Source organism: Carcharhinus amblyrhynchos, chromosome 3, assembly GCF_965287045.1.
Source record: "Carcharhinus amblyrhynchos chromosome 3, sCarAmb.v2.hapA, whole genome shotgun sequence".
In the NCBI taxonomy this organism is placed as follows: domain Eukaryota; kingdom Metazoa; phylum Chordata; class Chondrichthyes; order Carcharhiniformes; family Carcharhinidae; genus Carcharhinus; species Carcharhinus amblyrhynchos.
Window position 1 is genome coordinate 17,417,156 of NC_137326.1, and position 21,083 is coordinate 17,438,238.

The 21,083-nt window shown below is 39.2% G+C and overlaps 1 protein-coding gene across 3 annotated transcripts in view; it reads left to right on the top strand.

The window, feature by feature from the left end:
- glt8d1 (glycosyltransferase 8 domain containing 1) overlaps positions 1-21,083 on the top strand; it is a 33,017-nt gene that overhangs the window by 2,265 nt on the left and 9,669 nt on the right. For 2 of the 3 annotated variants that reach the window (XM_080181764.1, XM_080181765.1), the window contains 8 exons: positions 2,885-2,934; positions 3,441-3,539; positions 5,766-5,952; positions 6,040-6,154; positions 14,674-14,758; positions 15,132-15,244; positions 18,762-18,928; positions 19,401-19,510. In XM_080181764.1, coding sequence (XP_080037890.1) covers positions 2,919-2,934; positions 3,441-3,539; positions 5,766-5,952; positions 6,040-6,154; positions 14,674-14,758; positions 15,132-15,244; positions 18,762-18,928; positions 19,401-19,510 — 892 coding nt within the window. In that variant the 5' untranslated portion in view covers positions 2,885-2,918. The remainder of the gene's footprint in view (positions 1-2,884; positions 2,935-3,440; positions 3,540-5,765; positions 5,953-6,039; positions 6,155-14,673; positions 14,759-15,131; positions 15,245-18,761; positions 18,929-19,400; positions 19,511-21,083) is intronic. The other variant, XM_080181766.1, reaches the window with a different exon arrangement.

Consider the following 21,083-nt stretch of genomic DNA (forward strand, 5'->3'; position numbering starts at 1 on the left):
ATTCAACAAAGAGGTAGAGTGTTTTTTAGGTTTTTATGGCATCAAGGAGTATGGAGAGAAAGCAGGATTATGGCATTAAGATCAAGGATCAGCCATGATCATATTGAATATTAAGTGGCGGTAAATGGGTGTTTTACTGGTTGGTGATCAGTGACTAGTGGTGTTCATCAGGGATCAGTGTTGGGGCTACAATTGTTTACAATTTACCTAGGTGATTTGGAGTTGGGGACCAAGTGTTGTGTGTCAAAATTCGCAGATGACACTGCGCAAAGTGTGCAGAGGAAGCTGGAAGTCTGCAAAGGGATAAAGATAGTCTAAGTGAGTAGGCGGAGGTCTGGCAGATGGAGTACAGTGTTGGTAAATGTGAAGTCGTCCATTTTGGTAGGAGTAACAGCAAAATGGAGTATTATTTAAATGGTAAAAAATTGCAGCATGCGCTGTGCAGAAGGACCTAGGTCTACTTGTGCAAGAATCACAAGAAGTTGGTTTGAAGAAGGTGCACCAGGTGATTAAGAAGGCAAATGGAATTTTGTCCTTCTTGCTAGAGGGATGGAGTTTAAAAACAGCCATGTTACGTTGCAGTTGTATAAGATGCTGATGAGGCCCCACCTGCAATACAGTGTACAGTTTCGGTCTCCTTACTTGAGAAAGGATATACTGGCAGAGGAAGTGCAGAGGAGATTCACTAGGTTTATCTAGTTGAGAGAGTTGGCTTATGAGGAGAGACTGAGTAGACTGGGATTATACTCATTGAAATTCAGAAGAATGAGGGGAGATCTAATAGAAACATATAAGGTTCTGAAGGGAATAGATTAGATAGAAGCAGGGAAGTTGTTTCCACTGGCAGGCAAAACTAGAACTAGGGGGCATGGTCTCAAAATAAGGGGAAGCAGATTTAGGACTGAGTTGAGGAGGAACTTCGTCACACAAAAGGTTGTGAATCTGTGGAATTCCCTGCCCAGTGAAGCAGTTGAGGCAAGGTTATATAAATTTTTGAATGGTAAAGGAATGTGAATATGGTGAGCTGGCAGGTAAGTGGAGCTGAGTCCACAAAAAGATCAGCCATGATCTTATTGAATGGCAGAACAGGCTCGAGGAGCCAGATGGCTTACTCCTGCTCCTGGTTCTTGCGTTCTTATGAATGACGGATCCAACTTGAAACGCCAAATGGCCATCTCCTGTGCCTAGTTTCAATGTTTCTATGCTTTATTAATCCAACAATTAACAGAAACAGTGCTGAGATGAGTGGCCAAGTAATACACTTTCTAATGATATGTAAGCAAAATAGTGCAGATACTTTAAAGCTGAAATAAGTCATAAAAATGTGCCAGTCAACGAACACCTATCCTAATCCCATTTTGCAGAACCTGAACTGTAAGAGTTGTGTCCAGGCTTTGGGGAGTCAGGAATTGAGTTACTTCTGCAGCATCCCAGCTTCTGGCCTTCTGTAGCCACAATACTTAAATGGTTAGAACATAAGAACGTAAGAAATAGGAGCAGGAGTAGGCCATCTAGCCTCTCGAGCCTGCCCCGCCATTCAATAAGATCATGGCTGATCTGTCGTGGCTCAGTTCCACATTCCCGCCCTTTCCCCATAACTCTTAATCCCCTCTCTTATCAAAAACCCATCAACCCGCTTCTTAAAAATATCTAGCGAGGTAGCCTCCACCACTTCAACGGGCAGAGAATTCCAGAGATTCACCACCCTTTGAGTGAAGAAGTTCTTCCTCAACTCCATTCTAAACCGCCCCCCCTTTATCTTGAGGCTGTGCCCCCTAGTCCTACTGTCCTTTCTGAGCGGGAAGAGTCTCTCCACCTCTATCCTATCCATCCCATTCATCATCTTATACGTCTCAATGAGATCTCCCCTCATTCTTCTAAACTCTAACGAGTACAAGCCTAGTTTATTCAGCCTCTCCTCATAGCTCAACCCCCTTGCCTCCGGCATCATGGAGAGTATGCTTGATCTGAAGGTGGAGGACTTTGTGTTCTTGACTGAGGCATATGTTTTTTAAAATTTTGTTCTTGGTTGTTTTTCTCTCATTATTGTAACATTTTCCTTTGCTGTACTTTTTTGTCCTTTGTTTATTTTTATTATTTCTTCTGATAATGTGTTGTTTAAATGTTGGTAGAAAGCAGTATAGAGAGAGGTTTTGTTGGTATCAGGGACTTGTTTTATTAACTATATATGTGAGTACCATTAAATTATATTACATATGCAGAAAGACACACAAGTGAATAGTGAATGTAAATAGTTGTGGAGTAAAATGGCTTTGTATCTTGCATGCATCATCTCCTGTGTACACAATTAGCAATGAGTTAAAATATTCCATATAAACAAGACAATTCAAAGTTTCTGAAAAAAATCAAACTGAAACTTGAAAAAAAAAGGAAAAATACAGGCTGATCAACATTTTGTGGAGCAAACAAACATGTTCTGTCCAGAGATTATGGATTGATCTGATGGTATTTCTACATCTTCTGTTTTACCTTAATTTTCTACAACTTTTAAGAATTCACTTTACTAGAGATCGGCTAGTTCCAGGAATATAGATTGCACGAGTCATCATCTAGTTGAATAGATTGCACATCTGATCATCTAGTTGAACAGAGCAGGTATTTCCTATTTTTCTGTATTTGATCATTTGTGTCCTATATTTTAACTATAAAGTCTTCTGTGAAGAAGTGTACCTAAGATGGCGTAGCCATAATCTATTAGCAATCTAAGTAACTAGACAAACAATGTGGGAAAGTGATCAAATTGTAGTCTCTGAATGAATATTATATAGTTTCAACAGTTCTGTTGAATTATTTTCAAATAAAAATGTGAACTAGAAGCTCATACTTGCTGATAAACATTGAGAATTTTTCCTTCATTCTCCAGATCTGAACTGTGAAGACTGAAGCAGGATCTCAAAATGCCTTTTAGAAAAGGTTTGTAATTGCTCTACTAATATATAACAAACCTGTATAAAAAGTTGAATTGATAAACTTTTATAAAAAGTTGGTTCCCCTCACTCCCTGGCACAAGTGCCTGCTGACAAAGTTATTTAAATGGTGTATTTAAATCATGTAGAGAGAAGTCTCATGTCCTTATATTCATGGCTTGGTCTATGATGAGTTAATCAAACATTGTGCAGAGGTACCATAATTGAGTTCGGTGCCACTTGGCAATGTTGGGCCATTATTAAATTGAGCTCCTATTCCAGGTCATTGCCTCGTTATCTTTACTGGAAGAGAGCAAGCAAAAATATAAGGGAGAGCTTGATTGTTCATCTATGATTATGTCACTGTATAAAATTCTGTTGCCACTTATTGTCTAGACTCATCTGTGAAGCATGGTACTATACCTCGGCGCAGGTCCTGTAGAGTAAAGGGGATGTTGGTGGCAGTGAGAAGATGAAATAAGTGAAACTTAGATTTTTTTTTTTCTCTTCCAGTTCATATCCTTGTAATCCTACTTGTTGCAATTGTGCTTTTGTTAGTTATGCATCATAATCTATTTAATGTACACGACCTTTTGAGGAAGGAAAATTCAGGTATGTAACAACATTTAATGATTGGTGTTTAAGTTCATTCACAGCATTTAAGTTTTGTATGCATCAGCACCTTTTTTATAACTGGCATTTCTTTGGAGTCCTGCTTTTTTAGAGATTATGTTTGTCATTTTGTATTCCTTCTTCAAAAATGGATATGTAATTTATGAATGCAAAATTAATATTTTTTAATGGACAAAAAATTATTTGATGCAAAAAGATGTATATTCACTTTGCTGTATTAATACCAAGTGTAATTTGACAAGCATATTGATTGACGGTAGACATAAACACGTTTTGAAACTGGGTGCTATCTCTTCTGTGATAATGCAATCACGCTTACTTATCTTCTAGACTTGTATGTTAAATATTCCCTGAGAAAGCTGAAATGTTTTATTGTCAAATAGTTAAAATACTCATTAATTTTAACTGTTGTAAAATGGTAATACATGCTGGTTTTTTTAATATCTTGCATGCTAAATAGTTTGTTAACCAAACTGGGGTGGCACATTGGTGCTGCTGTCTCACAGCGCCAGAGACCCATGTTCAATTCTGGCCTTGGGTCACACTCTGTGTAGTTTGCGTGTTCTCCTCGTCAGCGTGGGTTTCCTCCTACAGTTCAAAGATGTGCAAGTTGTGTTGATTGGCCAAGCTAAATTGACCCTGGTGTCAGGGGATTAGCAGGGTAAATATGTGGGGTTATGGGGATAGGGCATGGGTGGGATTGTCATCTGTTTGCAGACTTGATGGGCTGAATGGCCTTCTTCTGCACTTTCGGGATTCTATGATTCTAAGAATGCACTTCGTTAATCACTTTTTATCAGCCAAGTGGCTGCTCAGCTTCTACAACAGAGGAAACAGGTTTGTACTCATTTGATAATTATTCTTCCTTAACTGCTGAACAGTTGGATGATCGGATTTAACACACATAAAGAGCTCTGTTTGATTTAATTCATTAAGTTATTTCATTTTAAATCAAGAGAAAGTAAGGACAGACATTATGAAATTACAACAGGAGATATGTTATCAAGTTCCCAATATTTTTAACGAACATAACCGCTGTTTCTAAATAACCAGTTATTGAAGGAATTAAAATTGAGTCACAGGTAAACCAGAAATGTTCACTTTTGCTCTTAGCCAACAGAGAAGATTAAAGCATTATTACGTTACTTTGTAAATTGCTTCCAAGATACTTTTTGTCTTAGTCATTAGGACAATGACAAGAAAACCATGCAAGCTTCATGTAAAATAGGGCACATCAAAGGCATCTTACAAGGTAACATCTATCCGGATCAAAGCACTTTGTGTTGTATATTGCACGACCTCATGAACAGGTCTTAGGCCATCACTTTCGGCACTGAAAAGTGTCCAGTTTACCACAGATTACCCTGGAAGGGAAAGGGATCTTAAAATTTGAGCAACGGATGAAGTCAATTATCCCTCACTGCTAATATGCACCAGTAACCCAAGTAGTATTCGCCACTAATATTATGCTGCCATCAAGCCAAAAATACATCTGCTCATCACGCAAATTAGTAATTTAGTATATGAATTTCAGTGCCATTGTGATGCTAGGAATGTAGGCCATATGTCCCAAAGACTGGTGGATCGTATCAAACAGCATGCCCCAGCCGCTGTGCGCAACAGCAATACAGACCATAATCAATCAGTCACTACTTGCAAAACTCAAAACACAGAATCCAACATTAGATGTGATTCTGTGATTGAACAATATTTGCTAAATAATCCTCAATGTGCTAAAATTATGCTGACAACCAATAAGATTGTCTGTCAGGCTCGCAGTATGGTGCATATCATTGAAGCTACACATATTGATACACCAGATCCTGATCTTTGCAGACAGAACATCTATACCCGTTGCACCTGTTTCAGCTAATCAAAATAATTGATAGTGGTTCACTAGTTCATTCCTCAGGACAATGCAGAGTCAACCTGACTGGTTTAAATTTTCAAACCCTGCTAGGCAGTTAACTGTCACTCACCATCAATCCATGACAACACCTCTACCAATCAGCATCTGCTTGTCAGCCGGTCAGCTCTTACTTCTCATTCAAGTTGTTGTTTCTCCTGACATTGGTGTTGTGATTGTCCTGATAACTGCAGGATGAAAAGTTTTGACAAAATGCCTTTCTTTTTTAGCAATACTCAAATTTTGTAACACCAAACGATTAAAATATTTCCTCCTGTTCTTCAATTTTCACATTGTAGAATCAAGATACGGTGGAGTACAGAGGTTTGCAGGAGAGAGAATTGGTGAAGAGATTCCAATTCTAATCCCAGCTGTAGAAGAGCAACTTGGAGGAGTAATAGCAGCTATAAACAGTATATATAGTAATACCAGGTCAAATGTGGTCTTCTATATTGTTACTACAAATGATACAATTGGCCATTTAAGGTAAACTTGTATTTGCAAAAAAAACAAACTTGGATGTGCTGCATTTAATTTTGGTCCCATATTAATTAATCTTGCCATTTGGTTTAGAGCTTGGCTTCAGGTGCAAGAACTGATGGGTATCAAGTATAAAATTCTTGGATTTGATCCTCGTGTTTTGAAAGGCAAAGTCCAAATTGAAAGTGACTTAACTGAAGTAAAACCAGTGAGTAACTGATTTGCATGTGAACTTGTATGTGTTAAATATAGAATTGTAAAATATGGAAAGGCCATTTAGCTTATTGTGCCTGTGAAAGCTCTGAGAACTTCAGGCAGTGCATTCTAGATCATAACTTGTTGCAAAGAGAAATAAAACAAAATTCTCAACATCTCTGCTATGGTCCTGTTGCCAATTGTCTTACATCTGTGTCTTCTGGTTACCAAACCTACTGCCAATGGGAAGTTTTTCCTGATCTATTCAAGCAAAATTCTTTAAAACTATTAACAATTCTATTACATGTCTTGATCTATATCAAGCAGAACAATCCCAGCTCTGCTAATTTCTCCGTGTAGTTGGAGCGTCCCATTTCTGACAACATTCTAGTAAATCTCCTCTGCAATCTACAAAAAGCCTTAACGTCCTTTCTAATGGTGGGGTGCCCAGAACTGGATACAATATGCCATTTAGAGCATAACTCCCTTGTTTTTGTTTTCCATGTCTCTATTCATAAACCCCAAGATCTCACATGATCTTTTAATTGTTCTATCAACTTGTCCCACCATCTTCAGAGATTGTCAATTGCTCTTCTTTAATTCACCATATCAAAATGTAGAATTATACTTGCTAATAGGGGGGACCAAAAATGTACAACTTTAAATTCCGCTTTGCCACTTCCCTTCATGTTTGAATTCAAATACTAGTAACCACCTTCCAAGGTGTAACATCTTAGTCTTTAGGTTTTCAGATGCCAGAATTAAAACTTGGTTTTATCAGTTTCAGGGCTATTGATCTTCACTGTCCTTGTTAATAAACCATTGAAGGCGTTTAGCATTGGACTGACCAGCAGTCAGTACCACGTGTCTTTCGTTACAGACACCCAAAGTAGTTGCTAATATCTGGATTGGAAGTCCATCCAAGACACCTTACTGCAATTAGAGAGGCAGAAATCCATGTTGATGATTTAAAGCACGTGCTCAGCACACATCATCTTCAAGAGGAGACTATTGCTGTTGCAATCAAGGACTGGTGATCATCATAGTATTTATCTTTAACTTCATTAGGACTGGCCATTACAGGATTGTACACAGAGATTTGCTTACCTGTTGCTGTGCAGGGGAGTTAATGCACCATTAGACAATCATTAACACCTTTGGGAAAGCAAATCAACTTACTAACATGAGAACAAAGCCCGAGCCAGCTTTGCTCCTGCCATCTTTTCCATTTCTTCTTTGTCACTTCTGAAGAATGCAATGGTTTCTTGAGCTGACCCTCCTCAGATAGACAAATCTTGTTGAGGGTGCTGATTTGGATGTTGTACCTCGTCAACTCTCTACCAACAAGAGCAGTTCTTCTCTCAGGTCTGTCAGCTGCGGCAATGTCCGTGAGGTTGTACGCAATCCATGTGCCAATGTTGATCAGTGTCACCTTTGTTTTCTCTTTTGAGATCACCTTATTATTGATAGAATCCTTCCAGCTGCAACTTGCTGGCTAGGGAGGTGAAACAAATAATGTTTAGATTACTTTTTGTAGGCCTTTATACTAGAAAGGTGAGACTAGGAAGGTGAGCTGTGTGGTCCTGTGCTCAGTCGTATGTTGAATTTCATCTGTGTCATTCCAGTGAAATATTACAGTATGGCCCAAATCACTACTCCCGTTGAATCCACATCTGCTGTGCTGTCACTCACTCACTGATGTTGGACTTGTGATGGATAAATAATGGATGAAAAATGATTAACATGACTTGTGAATGAGTTGAATATAATGAGGAGCAGAATGTCAACCTCACTTTTTCATCCTGACCTACCTTGTTCAGTAGCAAGACAACTCTAGACAACTGGAGATAGATCTGGATGCATGTGTGACTAGGATGTCTTCTGTATTTTGTCAAGCTCTGTATGTGCTCACTCAACTTCAAAACTTTTGGAACTTAGATGGCTTCATCCACCTAGTCAACCGGATTCAATCATCAATGCCAGGGCAGACAAATCCCTAAGTATAGGGACCCAGCAGCTGCCATCACTTGTTTTGAGGATGTGGCAACTGTTGCATGCTAACAATTTATAATTTCTTATCATTTCAAAGCTAAACATCAAAATCTATCCTTCCAGATGCCCAAGATACTAAAGTCCAGAAGGATCTCAAGGCTCAGACAGACAATCATCAAGGAATCTGTCTCCATGAAACTCAAGAATCACCTGTGTACAGTGAATATGGACACTCACTGCATTGAAGATGTCTGGGTGACCTTCAAGGATTTAGTGTACTCCACTGATCTAGAGGCCATTGGCCCTACCTCTCATAAGCGTCAAGATTGGTTTGATGAAAACTACTGAACGAGAAACATCGTCTCTGTGGGATTTACCCCAGTATCCAAGCATAATGCCTCCCAAAACATCCATAGCATTTTTCAAGCTCGGAGAGATGCAAGATACTTGCCTTATCTGTTTTCTGATTCAGCTATGTGCAGATCACAAAGACTGAAAGTGATTCTGCAATGATCTGAAATCTGTTTACTGGCCCCAGTCTGCTGGTTCATTGCCAGTTTTCTCAGTGCCAGTGGATCAACATTCACTGCACATAGATAAAGCCCAAACTCTAGAAAGGTGAGTATAGAACTTTAGACACATCCTTAATTGGCCTTCAGCTATCAGTGAAAAATAGTGAGCAGTTTGCCATTAAGTGCTCTCATGATTATCCTTCTACACTGTTAGAAATAATCAGACTCCTGTCTGTTTCATTTTGTCACCAAACTTTGGTGAAGTTTTTCTGTTACCATGTTTTACTAAACCTTGATGAGGCTTTGCTTATTTCTCAAAGGTGTGCTGTGGAACCCCTTTTAGAACTTCATTGGCAAGGGTTTACACAGCAATTGCCTAGAAGGGCAAACTTCCTTGGGACAATTGCTCTGCTGTGAATCATCTGAAAATGTGAGTTAAATTGTTCACTTTGGATAGTTCTGATGGTGTTTAATTAGAAAAAGTTAAGAGTTAAAATAAACCTCTTCTAACTTATGGGAACTAATATAAAGAGAGCGCAATAACTATTGTAATCAGAGCGCACAACTCTCAGTCAATGTTGTGTGCAGTCAGCCTGCACCTACTTCACATAAAGCCCTTGGTTTACATTCATACCAATAAGAAATAATCTACACAGATGAAAATAGTGGAATGTGGCAACTCAGTACGTGGGCAGCAGTCAACGAAATACCTTGTGGGCAACACCCAGAATCCCATCTGGTCCCCAAACCACAGGTTTCCACCACAGCTCCACGTTGTATTGAGACAGATTTTGGCTAGTCATGTAGCCAGAATGTCTAACATTTACAAACCTATCGAGAGTGTGGGGTGCACTGTCATGACGGTCAAAGGAAGCATTATAAGGACACTCAAGAGGGCTTCACTTAGGAGTTTTGATTTCAAGCCGAGGGAAAAACTTGCCCAGGATGCTACATGACCAAGAAAAAATGGTACAGCCTCCTTCAAAAGTAAGTGGAAATTATAGGTAGGGAGAAAATGCTAGGTGAGGAAATCTCAGGCCTGCAGCTCACCCAAAACTCAGTTTTCTGCAGTGTGCTATTCAGTTTGCCTGCTGAAAAAAAAAGCATGCTCTAAGTAAATAACTAAGACCGCATTTAAAGAGAACAAAAGGAGAAATGTTCATGCTGTATAAAAGGGTTGAACAAACATAATGGGTGGGGTTTTATGGCCTCACTCAACCCGAGACCGAAAAATACTGCCTGAGATCAATGGATATTCCCATTATCTGTCCCTCACCAGCTCTGATTCCCATGGGAAGCAGGGCAGTAGAATGCTGGCAAGAGGTTCTCAGTGTGAGGAGGAATTAGCATTGAATGTGCTAGCCATTGCTGGTGCTAAGCATCAATACTGGGCTACTCCACTACTGAATGGATGGCCAGTAAGGATGGAAGTTGACACTGGGATATCAGTCTCACTGGTGCTAGAGACTATTTCAAAGGAAAATCTTAAACACATTCCCTTGATGGCATCAAGGATAGTGCTGAAGATATACACAGGTGAAGTGGTTCCACTGAAGGGTCATATCAAAGTAGCTAAGCAAGTTAATGGGTGAACAGTATATTTGTCTCTACCTGTCAGACACGGCTGGAGAAGATTCTGTTGAACTGGGCCAACATCAACGTGATGACCAATGGAGAGTCAGGTCTCGACAAAACTTTAAAGAAGAACACAGTTGGGCGATAGTAGTTTGCACTGCTGCTTCAGAGCGCCAGAGACCTGGCTTCGATTCCAGCTTGGATCACTGTGTATGCGGAGTCTGCACATTCTCCCTGTGTCAGCGTAGGTTTCCTCTAGGTGCTCTGGTTTCTCCCCCCTCAGTCAAAGACATGCTAGTTAGGTGCAACAACCATGCTAAATTCTCCCTCAGTGGATCCAAACAGGCCCCAAAGTGTGGTGACTAGGGGATTTTCACAGTAACTTCATTGCAGTGTTAATGTAAGCCTATTTGTGACAATAATAAATAGTTCTTTTTGATAGAGAACTAGTGAGCATGAAAGAAATTGAAAATAAAAGGAAGGCTAGGTCTGTACCAGATGCTATTAGACTGAAAGTGAAAGCTAAATTGGAATGACCTGAAGATGGGAGTCTTGGAATCTGTCAGCATTAGTGAATGGGCCACACCAATAGTCCCAGTCATCAAGAAGGATGGATCTGTAAGGATTTTTGGAGACTTCAAGGTCACCATTAATCCAGTGTTATGTGCGGAACTGTGCACATTACCCCTCATTGTTTGCAGTATTGGCAGCAGGCCAACATATCAGCAAAATTGACCTGAGTCAGGCTTCCTTACAGATTAAAAAATGTGGACAAGAAGTCACAGGAACCTCTGACAATCACAACACCAGATTAAAGTCCAACAGATTTATTTGGTAGCACAAGCCGCTAGCTTTCGGAGCATTGCTCCTTCATCGGGTAAGTGGAAGTTCTGTTCACAAATAGGGCATATAAAGATAAAACTCAATTTACAAAATAATGGCTGGAATGCAAGTCTTTACAGGTAATCAAGTCTTAAAGGTACAGACAATGTAAATGGAGAGAGGGTTAAACACAGGTTAAAGAGATGTGTATTGTCTCCAGCCAGGGCAGTTAGTTAGATTGCAAGCCCAGGCAAGTTGTGGGGGTTACAGATAATGTGACATGAACCCAAGAACCCAGTTGAGGCCGTCCTCATGTGTGCAGAACAGGGCTATCAGTCTCTGCTCAGCAACTCTGCGTTGTCATGTGTCGTAAAGGCCACCTTGGAAAATGCTTACCCGAAGATCGGGGCCAAATGCGCGTGATTGCTGAAGTGTTCCTGAACAGGAAGAGCCTGGTGATTGTCGAGCTGTGTTCATTCATCCGTTGGAGAGACCATGCAAACGCTATGTCAACGGATGTTGTCACACAGACGAGTTGCAGTACTGAAAGTTGTCATTTGGTATCATCTCAGCTCCTGCATTGTTTCAAAGAGCAATGGATCAGACCCTGAGTGGACTGAGCAAAGTCCAGTGTTATCTGGATGACGTCCTATTCTCTGGAAGAGACAGTGAGGAATTCCTTTGAAACTTGGATGACACTCTTCAGAGATGGGAAGACTATTGTCTGAGGGTCCGCAAGTGCGAGTTCTTCCAATTCTCCATTGAGTATTTGGGACATATGATTGATGCCACTGATTTTCAGAAATATCCTCAGGTTATAGCCATTGCAGAGGCACCTGCACCTTGGAATATTAACCAGTTACGTTGCTTCATGGAATGTTGAAATATTACAGAAGATTTGTCCCAACCTTGGCAACAATTCTGAAACTGTTATGTAACCCTGTGCAGGAACAAGGTGTACAGGTGGTCAGACTAATGCAATAATGCGTCATGCGAGCTAAAGAATATTAGTTAAGTCTGAAGTTTTCACTCACTTTGATCCTACTTTACCCATACAGTTATCTTGTGATGCACCACCTTTATGGTGTAGGAGTCATGGTTTCCCACATCATGCCATCGAGCGAAGATTGACCCATTGCTTTTGCATCTTGAACCTTGAGCAAGGCTGAAAGTAACTTCGCAAATTGAAAGGGAGACATTAGGGATCATTGTAGTAAAGAAATTTCACCAGTTCCTGTAGAGGAGAGAATTTACATTGTTGACAGACCATCATCCACTAAGTACCATTTTTAGGCCACACACGGGAATTTCATAACTCGGAGCAAGTGGAATGCAAAGGTGGGCATTGCTTTTGTCTGCACGTACTTTACCATTTAAATATCAACAATCAAGTTGACATGGTAATACAGATGGACTTTCAAAATTGCCACTGCCTGGTAGTTTGTCAGACTACTCGAGTGGGAATATCTTCTACTCTGAACAAGTAGACAACACAGCTGCCATTTCTGGGCAAGTTAGAAAACACAATTAGAGCTATCCTGCGCTTTCAGAAGCAGTGGATCTGATTTTATAAGGGAAGACTTCAGAACTAACATCTAACCTGAAACCTTACTCCTCCAGAAGATTGGAGAAACAGTGTCTTTGGAGAGTCAGTGATCATTTTGGCACTATTGAAAAAGCAGCTGCTATAGAAGCTGTATGAGGGCCATTGTAGAATCACACGCAAGAAGGAAATAGCAAAGTCATTTCTGGTGACTTGGATTGAATGCAGAAATTAAGCAAGAGCTGGAACCTGTTCTTCCTGTGTGATGGTAGGAAACCTGCCACCCCTAGCGTCACTGCATCAATGGGAAGAGCCTGAAGAGACTTGGCATCAAGTGCATTTGGATTTTGCAGGACTCTTTGAAGGACACATGTTCTTAGTAATGATTGATGCTTACGTTAAGTGGCCAGAGGTCTATGTGATGAGATCTACTTCAGAAAAGACTGTTGAGAAGCTAGGTGAAGTATTTAGTCATTTTAGATTCCCTGGATAACTGGTAACCAACAACAGACCTCAATTTGTCTCAAACAAATTTGCAAGTTGCTTACAAGAGAATGGTATTCAATATATTAGATCCGCAATATATCAACCTGCTATTAAAAGATTAGCAGAACGTATCATCCAAACCATGAAACGTCAAGAGCAACCAAGGAACAAGATTCACAGATCAAAGATCTTAAATTCTGAATAAGTATTGGAAAACCACATATTCCAAGACCTCTCCTACATTACTAATGACGGAAAGACAACTGCAATCAGCATTTGATCCATTGAAACCTCTGAAAACTAAAGAGATCATACAACAAGGACGAATGGAATGGCGAGAATGCAAAGTATGGAATTTTTCCACCAAGGACAAGGAGCTTTGGCTAGGAATTACTTCACTGGAGAAAAATGGGTTCCTGCCACAATTCTTGCACAGACAGGACCTGCCTCTTACACTGTCCAAACCAAAGATGACATTCTCTGGAGGAGACGTGTGGACAATGCCAGTTAAACCAACCACCGATAACATTTGTGCAAAGATGAAAACACCAGAGATTACCACCAACGTAAAGAAGACGCTAGAGGTTTGCCATCAACCATGTCGAGAGCAACGACTCCAGATTGTCTGACTTTATTAATAGTGACTTACTGATTATTGTCCATCTTGAACTTGTTAGAGATATTCAACTTAAGAGGAGAGGAAATTTTATGTATGCGTATTAATTGTTGTTGACTTAGTGAGCTCTCCTGTATTCACCAGACGTAATGTCCTAATACCTAGCAGGGAAAAATGGGCAGAGATGAAACAGCCATGTAAGAGAATACACACCTGTAAACAAAGCTCCATTGTTTTAACCCCTCCATGCTCCATAACATTGTTCTCCAATATACAATAGTACAGTTTAAACTTTTCCAAAATTAATTTTAAATACTTTTCATATTATTTTAGAGGACCTGACTCCTTTCTCCTTGCATTCAAATTTAATTGGTATGCAGCGGTAGAGCTCTGCATAAGCTAGGCAGAGAGCAACATGGTAACCAGAATTATAACTTGAGTATGCTGACACAATGTCACTCCATATATGGACACTAGTCTTTGATTGGCTTGTAGTAAATATAACTGGCCATGCGAAGATCCAGTTCATATTTTCTCACTTGTGTTTTTAATGTGTTCCATCTCAATGTTTTGATGGACAAGATAAGTAATTATGTATGTAATCAGTACAAACATAAGATATAATGGTACTGAGTTAAGATTATGACTGGAATTTTCCAGTCCCAGTGACAGTGAACCCGCAGCACAGGTTTCTCAGTGCAGGTGAGAGGGTTGGAGTGCATAGAACAGGAAACTGCATTGACAGGAATGGAGTCTTCTGATCCCAGCATCAGCCAATGGCAGGCCACCTTTCCTGCTGCGGGGATCATAGAAAATTCTGCCTTTTATACGTGACAGAAGATTAACTGTAAGAGACAACATATGTTGTACTCAAGACAATTGCACACCAGCATATTGTTGAAGTAAAATTAGATTATTATGTTAATTGAAATAGAAACGAATATTAAAACTCATATCTTGATTTAGTTTATTATCATTGTTTTCAGTTGACTTTGGCAAGATTTTATCTACCTATGTTGATTTCTGGCACAGAGAAAGCCATTTACCTGGATGATGATGTAATTGTGCAAGGTAATTTGCTTTGATTCTATTGCATACAGCTCAATATAGCTTAAAAGGTAGCAAACAGAACGTTGAGTAGAGGAATTATATAATTCATGATTTAGTAAACTAGCTAATAATATGGATTCTTAATTTGAAAATGTTTCAAAACATTTTAATTTTCAGCCGTTTCATTTACTTATTTAAGCTGAATATAAAGCAGCTGCATTTCCACCAATTTATGGAAGTAATTTGCAAAAGTTAATTTTTAATGAAAAGTCTTTTCACAGACCTATATCTGAAAATGAAAATGTCTATTGCATGAAGACTTTGAGACATTTCAACTCTGAAAGCCACTTTATAAAAATGTATGCTTATTTTCTTCTTGCATTCGATGCGTTAGGAGACATCCGGGAACTTTATGACACTGAATTGAAGGCAGGTCATGCGGCAGCATTTTCTGAAGATTGTAATTCTGTATCTTCCAAGGTGTTGGTTCGAGGTGCTGGAAGTCAGGTATTTGGAGTCCAATGCAAAATTTGCTGTCAAAAATTGTTACATATGTGATACATTAAAGCCAACTGAAGTCAATTAAGAATTATGTTGGATCCCTGTTTTGATTTGATTTTGAACCAAGACAGATTTTCTGTATGAAATATTATATGGAACAACAAACTTGATCACTCTCAACCCTGTAGATGAGTACCACCCTAATATTTGGCCTTATGCACATAATGTATCATTCATTTTTCCCCACCCATAACCAGTCTACAAACTGATCCAAAACTTCAAGGAGGATAAATTCATGATAAAGGAACAAATAAAGCTTCTTGAATAGGTTAACATTTACATTATTGAGTTGCTGAGCAATTCAAATCATGAGGCTTGTAGGTTCAGTCCTTAATCTTTAAATATTCCTTGTTATCTGGCACTAAGCAGAATGAATACATTGATATCAGCTTTGCTAAATTGAGAATATCATCCATAATACCTTCTGCAGAATGCTATCAAGTACTTCATTCGAAGCATGTGACATGCACATTGGAGGATCCATTTTGATATGTTGACAATCAAGTAATATGCTGGCACTGAAGTTAGAGCTTTTTTTTTGAAGATAGCCGTTTCTGTGAGATACTTGAGGATGTCCTATGCATGTGGAGCTGTACCCCAGCAAGGAATGCATGATTTCAGGATGAAAGGGTCAAATGACGAATGGGAGAAAACAAATGACATGCTTTTAGCAGCCTATAGTAGATAAGTTGTCCAGAATAATAGATAAGTGTCCAGAATATTTTCCGTATGACACAGCATGCGAAAACTTAAGTCATCCAGACTTAATGTTAACTCTATTCTCTCTTCACCTAATTGCCAACCTGACTAGGAAATATATTGTTGTTCCTTCGCTGTTATTGGTCAAAATCCTGGAACTCCCACTTTAACAGCACTGGGTATACCTGAACCTCAGGAACTGCAACATTAAAGAAGGCAACTCACCGCCAACATCTCGAGGGTAGTGAGGGTTGGGAAATAAATGCTGGCCTAGCCAGTAACTCCCACATCCCATAAATGAATTTTTAAAGATGTTGGGAAAAGAAATCTCCTAAGATCCAATAGTTGATGTGAGTTATCAATTGTTGGAGTGCTTTACAAAAAGGATTGCTTGCATTAAGAGCCTAATGGAGGTCCTGAAAGAGGGACTGTTGTATTATGATGTGGTGCACAGAACATGGAAAACTTTTTTTTCTGTTCCTCTTCGTCAATTTGTTTTGAAATATTGTTTATGTGTTTATAAATTTTTGATATAAAGAAGCAAGAGAATCTGTTAATGGTATCTCAGTTTTATTATTTCGGTTAAGGATATATCAGCAGAGTGCATTGATTGAATAAGTACCTTGAGTACAAATAAAGAGAGACTTCTAGGATGCCGGGTGTTGTTTAGGGAAGAGACAGATATTTGTAATGTTGCATTTCTATAAACTTGTATTAAATAAAGATTGCCATTTGGTTTCCCACTTCACCATCTGGCTTCAGAAAGTTTAATATAAACATCCTAATGCATTTCATTGGAATATTATTAAACAACATTTGACACTGAACTATATGAGGAGATATCACAAAAGGTAGGTTTAAGAAAGCCTTAAAAGAGGAGAGAGAGGTAGGGAGGCAAAGAGACTTAAGGCCCAGGCAGCTACAGTCATCAATAGTGAAAAAGGATGCTCTTTCTGATAGAATATAGAAAAACTACTGCAGAAACAGGCCCTTCGGCCCACAAGTTGTGCTGATCATATCCCTCCCTACTAGGCCTACCTATAACCCTCAATCCTATTAAGTCCCATGTACTCATCCAGAAGTCTCTTAAAAGATCCTATCGAATTTGCCTCCACCACCACCGACGGCAGCCGATTCCACTCACCCGCCACCCTCTGAGTGAAAAACGTACCCCTGACATCTCCTCTGTACCTTCTCTCCAGCACCTTAAACCTGTGTCCTCTCGTAGCGACCATTTCAGCCCTGGGAAATAGCCTCTGAGAATCCACCCGACCTATACCTCTCAACATCTTATAAACCGCTATCAGGTCACCTCATCCTTCCTCTCTCCAGGGAGAAAAGACCGAGCTCCGTCAACATATCCTCATAAGGCATGCCACCCAATCCAGGCAACATCCTTGTAAATCTCCTCTGCACTCTTTCAATAGCTTCCACATCCCTCCTGTAATGAGGCGACCAGAACTGATCACAGTACTCCAAGTGGGATCTGACTAGGGTCTTGTAAAGCTGCAGCATTATCTCCCAACTCCTAAACTCAATCCCTTGATTGATGAAGGCCAGTGCACCACACGCCTTCTTCACCACATCCTCTACCTGCGAGGCCAATTTAAGAGTCCTATGGACCCAGACCCCAAAGTCCTTCTGATCCTCTACACTGCTAAGATTCTTACCCTTGATATTATACTCCTTCACCCCATTTGACCTGCCAAAATGGTCCATTACACATTTATCCAGGTTGAAGTCCATCTGCCACTTCTCCGCCCAGTCTTGCATCCTATCTGTGTCACGCTGCAACTTCTGACATCCCTCCAGACTATCCACAACACCACCAACCTTCGTGTCGTCAGCAAACTTATCCCTCCACTTTCTCACCCAGATCATTTATGAAAATTACAAACAGCAGGGGTCCCAGAACAGATCCCTGGGGCACTCCACTGGTGACTGATCTCCATGCAGAAAAAGACCCATCCACAACCACTCTCTGCCTCTGTGGGCAAGTCAGTTCTGGATCCACAAGGCAACAGCCCCTTGGATCCCAATCTAACTTCTAGATATAATTATGAAAGATTTTAATGCACAAGTTCGCAGTATCCTGTCAGTTATTCAACATGCTTGAAACACAATACATAGTCTAATACAAATTTCTGTTCAACATAGCTGAATTTATCCTTCCTTTATTAAATATCTTCCACTTGATTGGCTTAAATGCAAATATATTCTGATTGGAATTTCAATCGTAAATCGGTTAAATAGCAAAAAAATGTATAATTTGTACAGCACTCGATGACTTTACAATGTCCCAGAGTCTCTGCAGGACATGAGCACTTTTATCAGTGGATGCAGCGACATATTTTGTGTGCAGTAAGATCTTGCAAACAGCAATATCATAGATATCCAGAAAATTTGGTTCATTTGTATTGGTTGAGGCATAAATATTAGCCAAGAAACTTCAAGAGAAAGATAAACCAAACATAGGAACAGGAGTAGGCCACTTAGCAATTTGAACCTGGTCCACCAGTCAGTGAAATCTTGATTGATGTAACTCCATATATCAGCCTTTGTCTAATATCCTTTGGTACTTTTGGCTAACATACCTCATCAATTTCAAATTTTAAATTAATAATTTGATTGGCATCAGAACACTGAAAATACTTTTGTCTGCCATTTTGTTTTGCAGTCACTGAAATTGTTAGTTAAGGTTACTAAAATAGTAATTATAAAGGAAAATCTTTTGTTTCATTCACTTTATTTTCATTATTTCTAGAACACATATTTGGGCTTCTTTGATTATAAAAAAGAAACCATTAGAAAACTTGGTATGAAGGCAAGCACGTGTTCCTTTAATCCTGGTGTCATTGTAGCTAATCTCACGGAATGGAAGCAGCAGAACATTACAGAGCAGCTTGAAAAATGGTTGGAAACCAATGTAGTGTAAGTTAGTAATAGCTTAATAATGTATAAGTGTCTGCTTGCATAAGGCAAATGCAATTGTATTGCAGTTTCGGGTAATCTTCTGACCTTATTCTTGGGGTAAGTGGAATATTTCATACTATTATGTTGCTGCACCAATATTAAGTGGGGATTCTTTTGGGGTTTTTTTTAGTTGACTAAAATCTTGGAATGTGCTATTTTTTGCAGAACTGTGCTAACTAATTCAATTTGATTTAATTCATATTTGAAACATTCTTCCAACATTACATTCAAGTAGTCTCAGATTAATTAAGCAAGAAATAATACAAATTCAAGCATTTTGCAGCCTAGAAATATGTTATTTGTAGTTGAGAATAGAAGAAAAACCTTGGATCATTTTTAAGAGTATCTAAGCTAATACTTGTCTATACTTTTTTCCATCTCCACCCATTGCAGTCTGAAGTTAATATATACGTATTTCATACACTGACAGGGAGAATTTATATGGTGGTGTTCTGGCCGGCAGTGTTACACCACCTATGCTCTTGGTGTTCTATAAACAATACTCTTCCATTGATCCTATGTGGCATGTGAGGCATCTTGGTAAGTTTTCAGTTTTGATAAATAAAGATTAATATAGCTGGAGTTACTAGAACCATTATGACGCATAGTGAGATAGCAATATTCAACAGTGCTGAAATTTTGATTCATACTATGATAAGAATCAGAGCGATACATCACAATATTGCAACTGAGCTAAGATTTTGCACAAAACCTGATGATCTACAAGAAAACAAACTTCTGATTAATTTCTCTTACTGATTTTTAAACAAATAAAGCTCTCAGCTAATCCTACTTTAGCCATCATAGACGAGCACCCCAAAATGAACCATTCGTGTTTATCACCCATTAAAGATATTTTGTCCAAGAGAAACCATTTGAACGTATTGTCAAGAAAAAATAATTTGTTTTCTCTGACATTAAGCTCAAGAGCGTTTCAGCCCATTTGGTACTTGCTAAATTAGGCCAATACAGCATCAGTTTTACAGTTGACAATGGAGGCAGAAAGGTAGCACCAGTATCATAAATGTATATGCAAAAACTGTTTGCGGAAAATATTGTTTTTAGGTAGAATTAGAATGATTTTAAAAGGGGGCCATGTGACTATTGGATGAATAATGATTTTAGGAGATAACTGAACAGAATGCTCCTGATATGGTCTAAATAGTATTTTGTATAACTAGCTACAACTTCTACCACTTGTATTCCAGTCATCTGATATGAAGACTGACATTCCATTAACCTTTTCAATTTTTTTCTACCAATCTAGATTATAGAAAGGGAGAAACTTAATTATCATCATCACTAGAGGAAAAAGTACTGAGCCAAAATGGGATTTAAGTCATGGCCTACATCCTAGGGTCTTAAAGGAAGTGGCGATGGAGCTGGTGGATCCATTGGTTACGATGTCCCAAAGATGTGAGAAGGGTTTTGGTGAATTGGAAAAATGCTAATGTAACACCCTTATTCAAAAAGGGAGAGGGCAAAATGTAGGAAGCTATAGATCAATTAGCTTTACTCTTCAGGAATTAATAACAGGACATTTAGAAAGTCAAAATGCAATCAAGGGTAAATCATGTTTGACTGATTAGTTCTTTGAAAATGTAACAAACAAGCTGGATAATGGGGATCCTTTTTTTTAAGTATTTATTAGTGTCATAAGTAGGCTTACATTAACACTGCGATGAAGTTACTGTGAAAATCCTTTAGTCGCCACACTCCGGCACCTGTTCGGATACATTGAAGGAGAATTTAGCATGGCCTGGTGCTCTGAGGCAGCATTGCTGACCATGGTGCCACCACGCTGACCCCCGGAAGAGGTGGACAGATTTTTAAGTAGTAAGGGTCTGATGAATGGGCAGGAAAATAGAGTTGAGGCCCAGGTGAGATCAGCTGTGTTGATATTAAATGGGATGCCGGCTCAAGGAGCTAAATTGTCTATTCCTGCTCCTAGTCCTTATGTTGTTCAGTACTAATTATTTACTCTCTCCCTTCTACTTCATGATTGTAATTGTTTTAAGTTCTTCCCTTTCAGCCTCTGATTCAGAATTATTTAATTTATTATTGTCACACATACTAACATACAATGAAAAATATTTTGCACGCTATACAGACA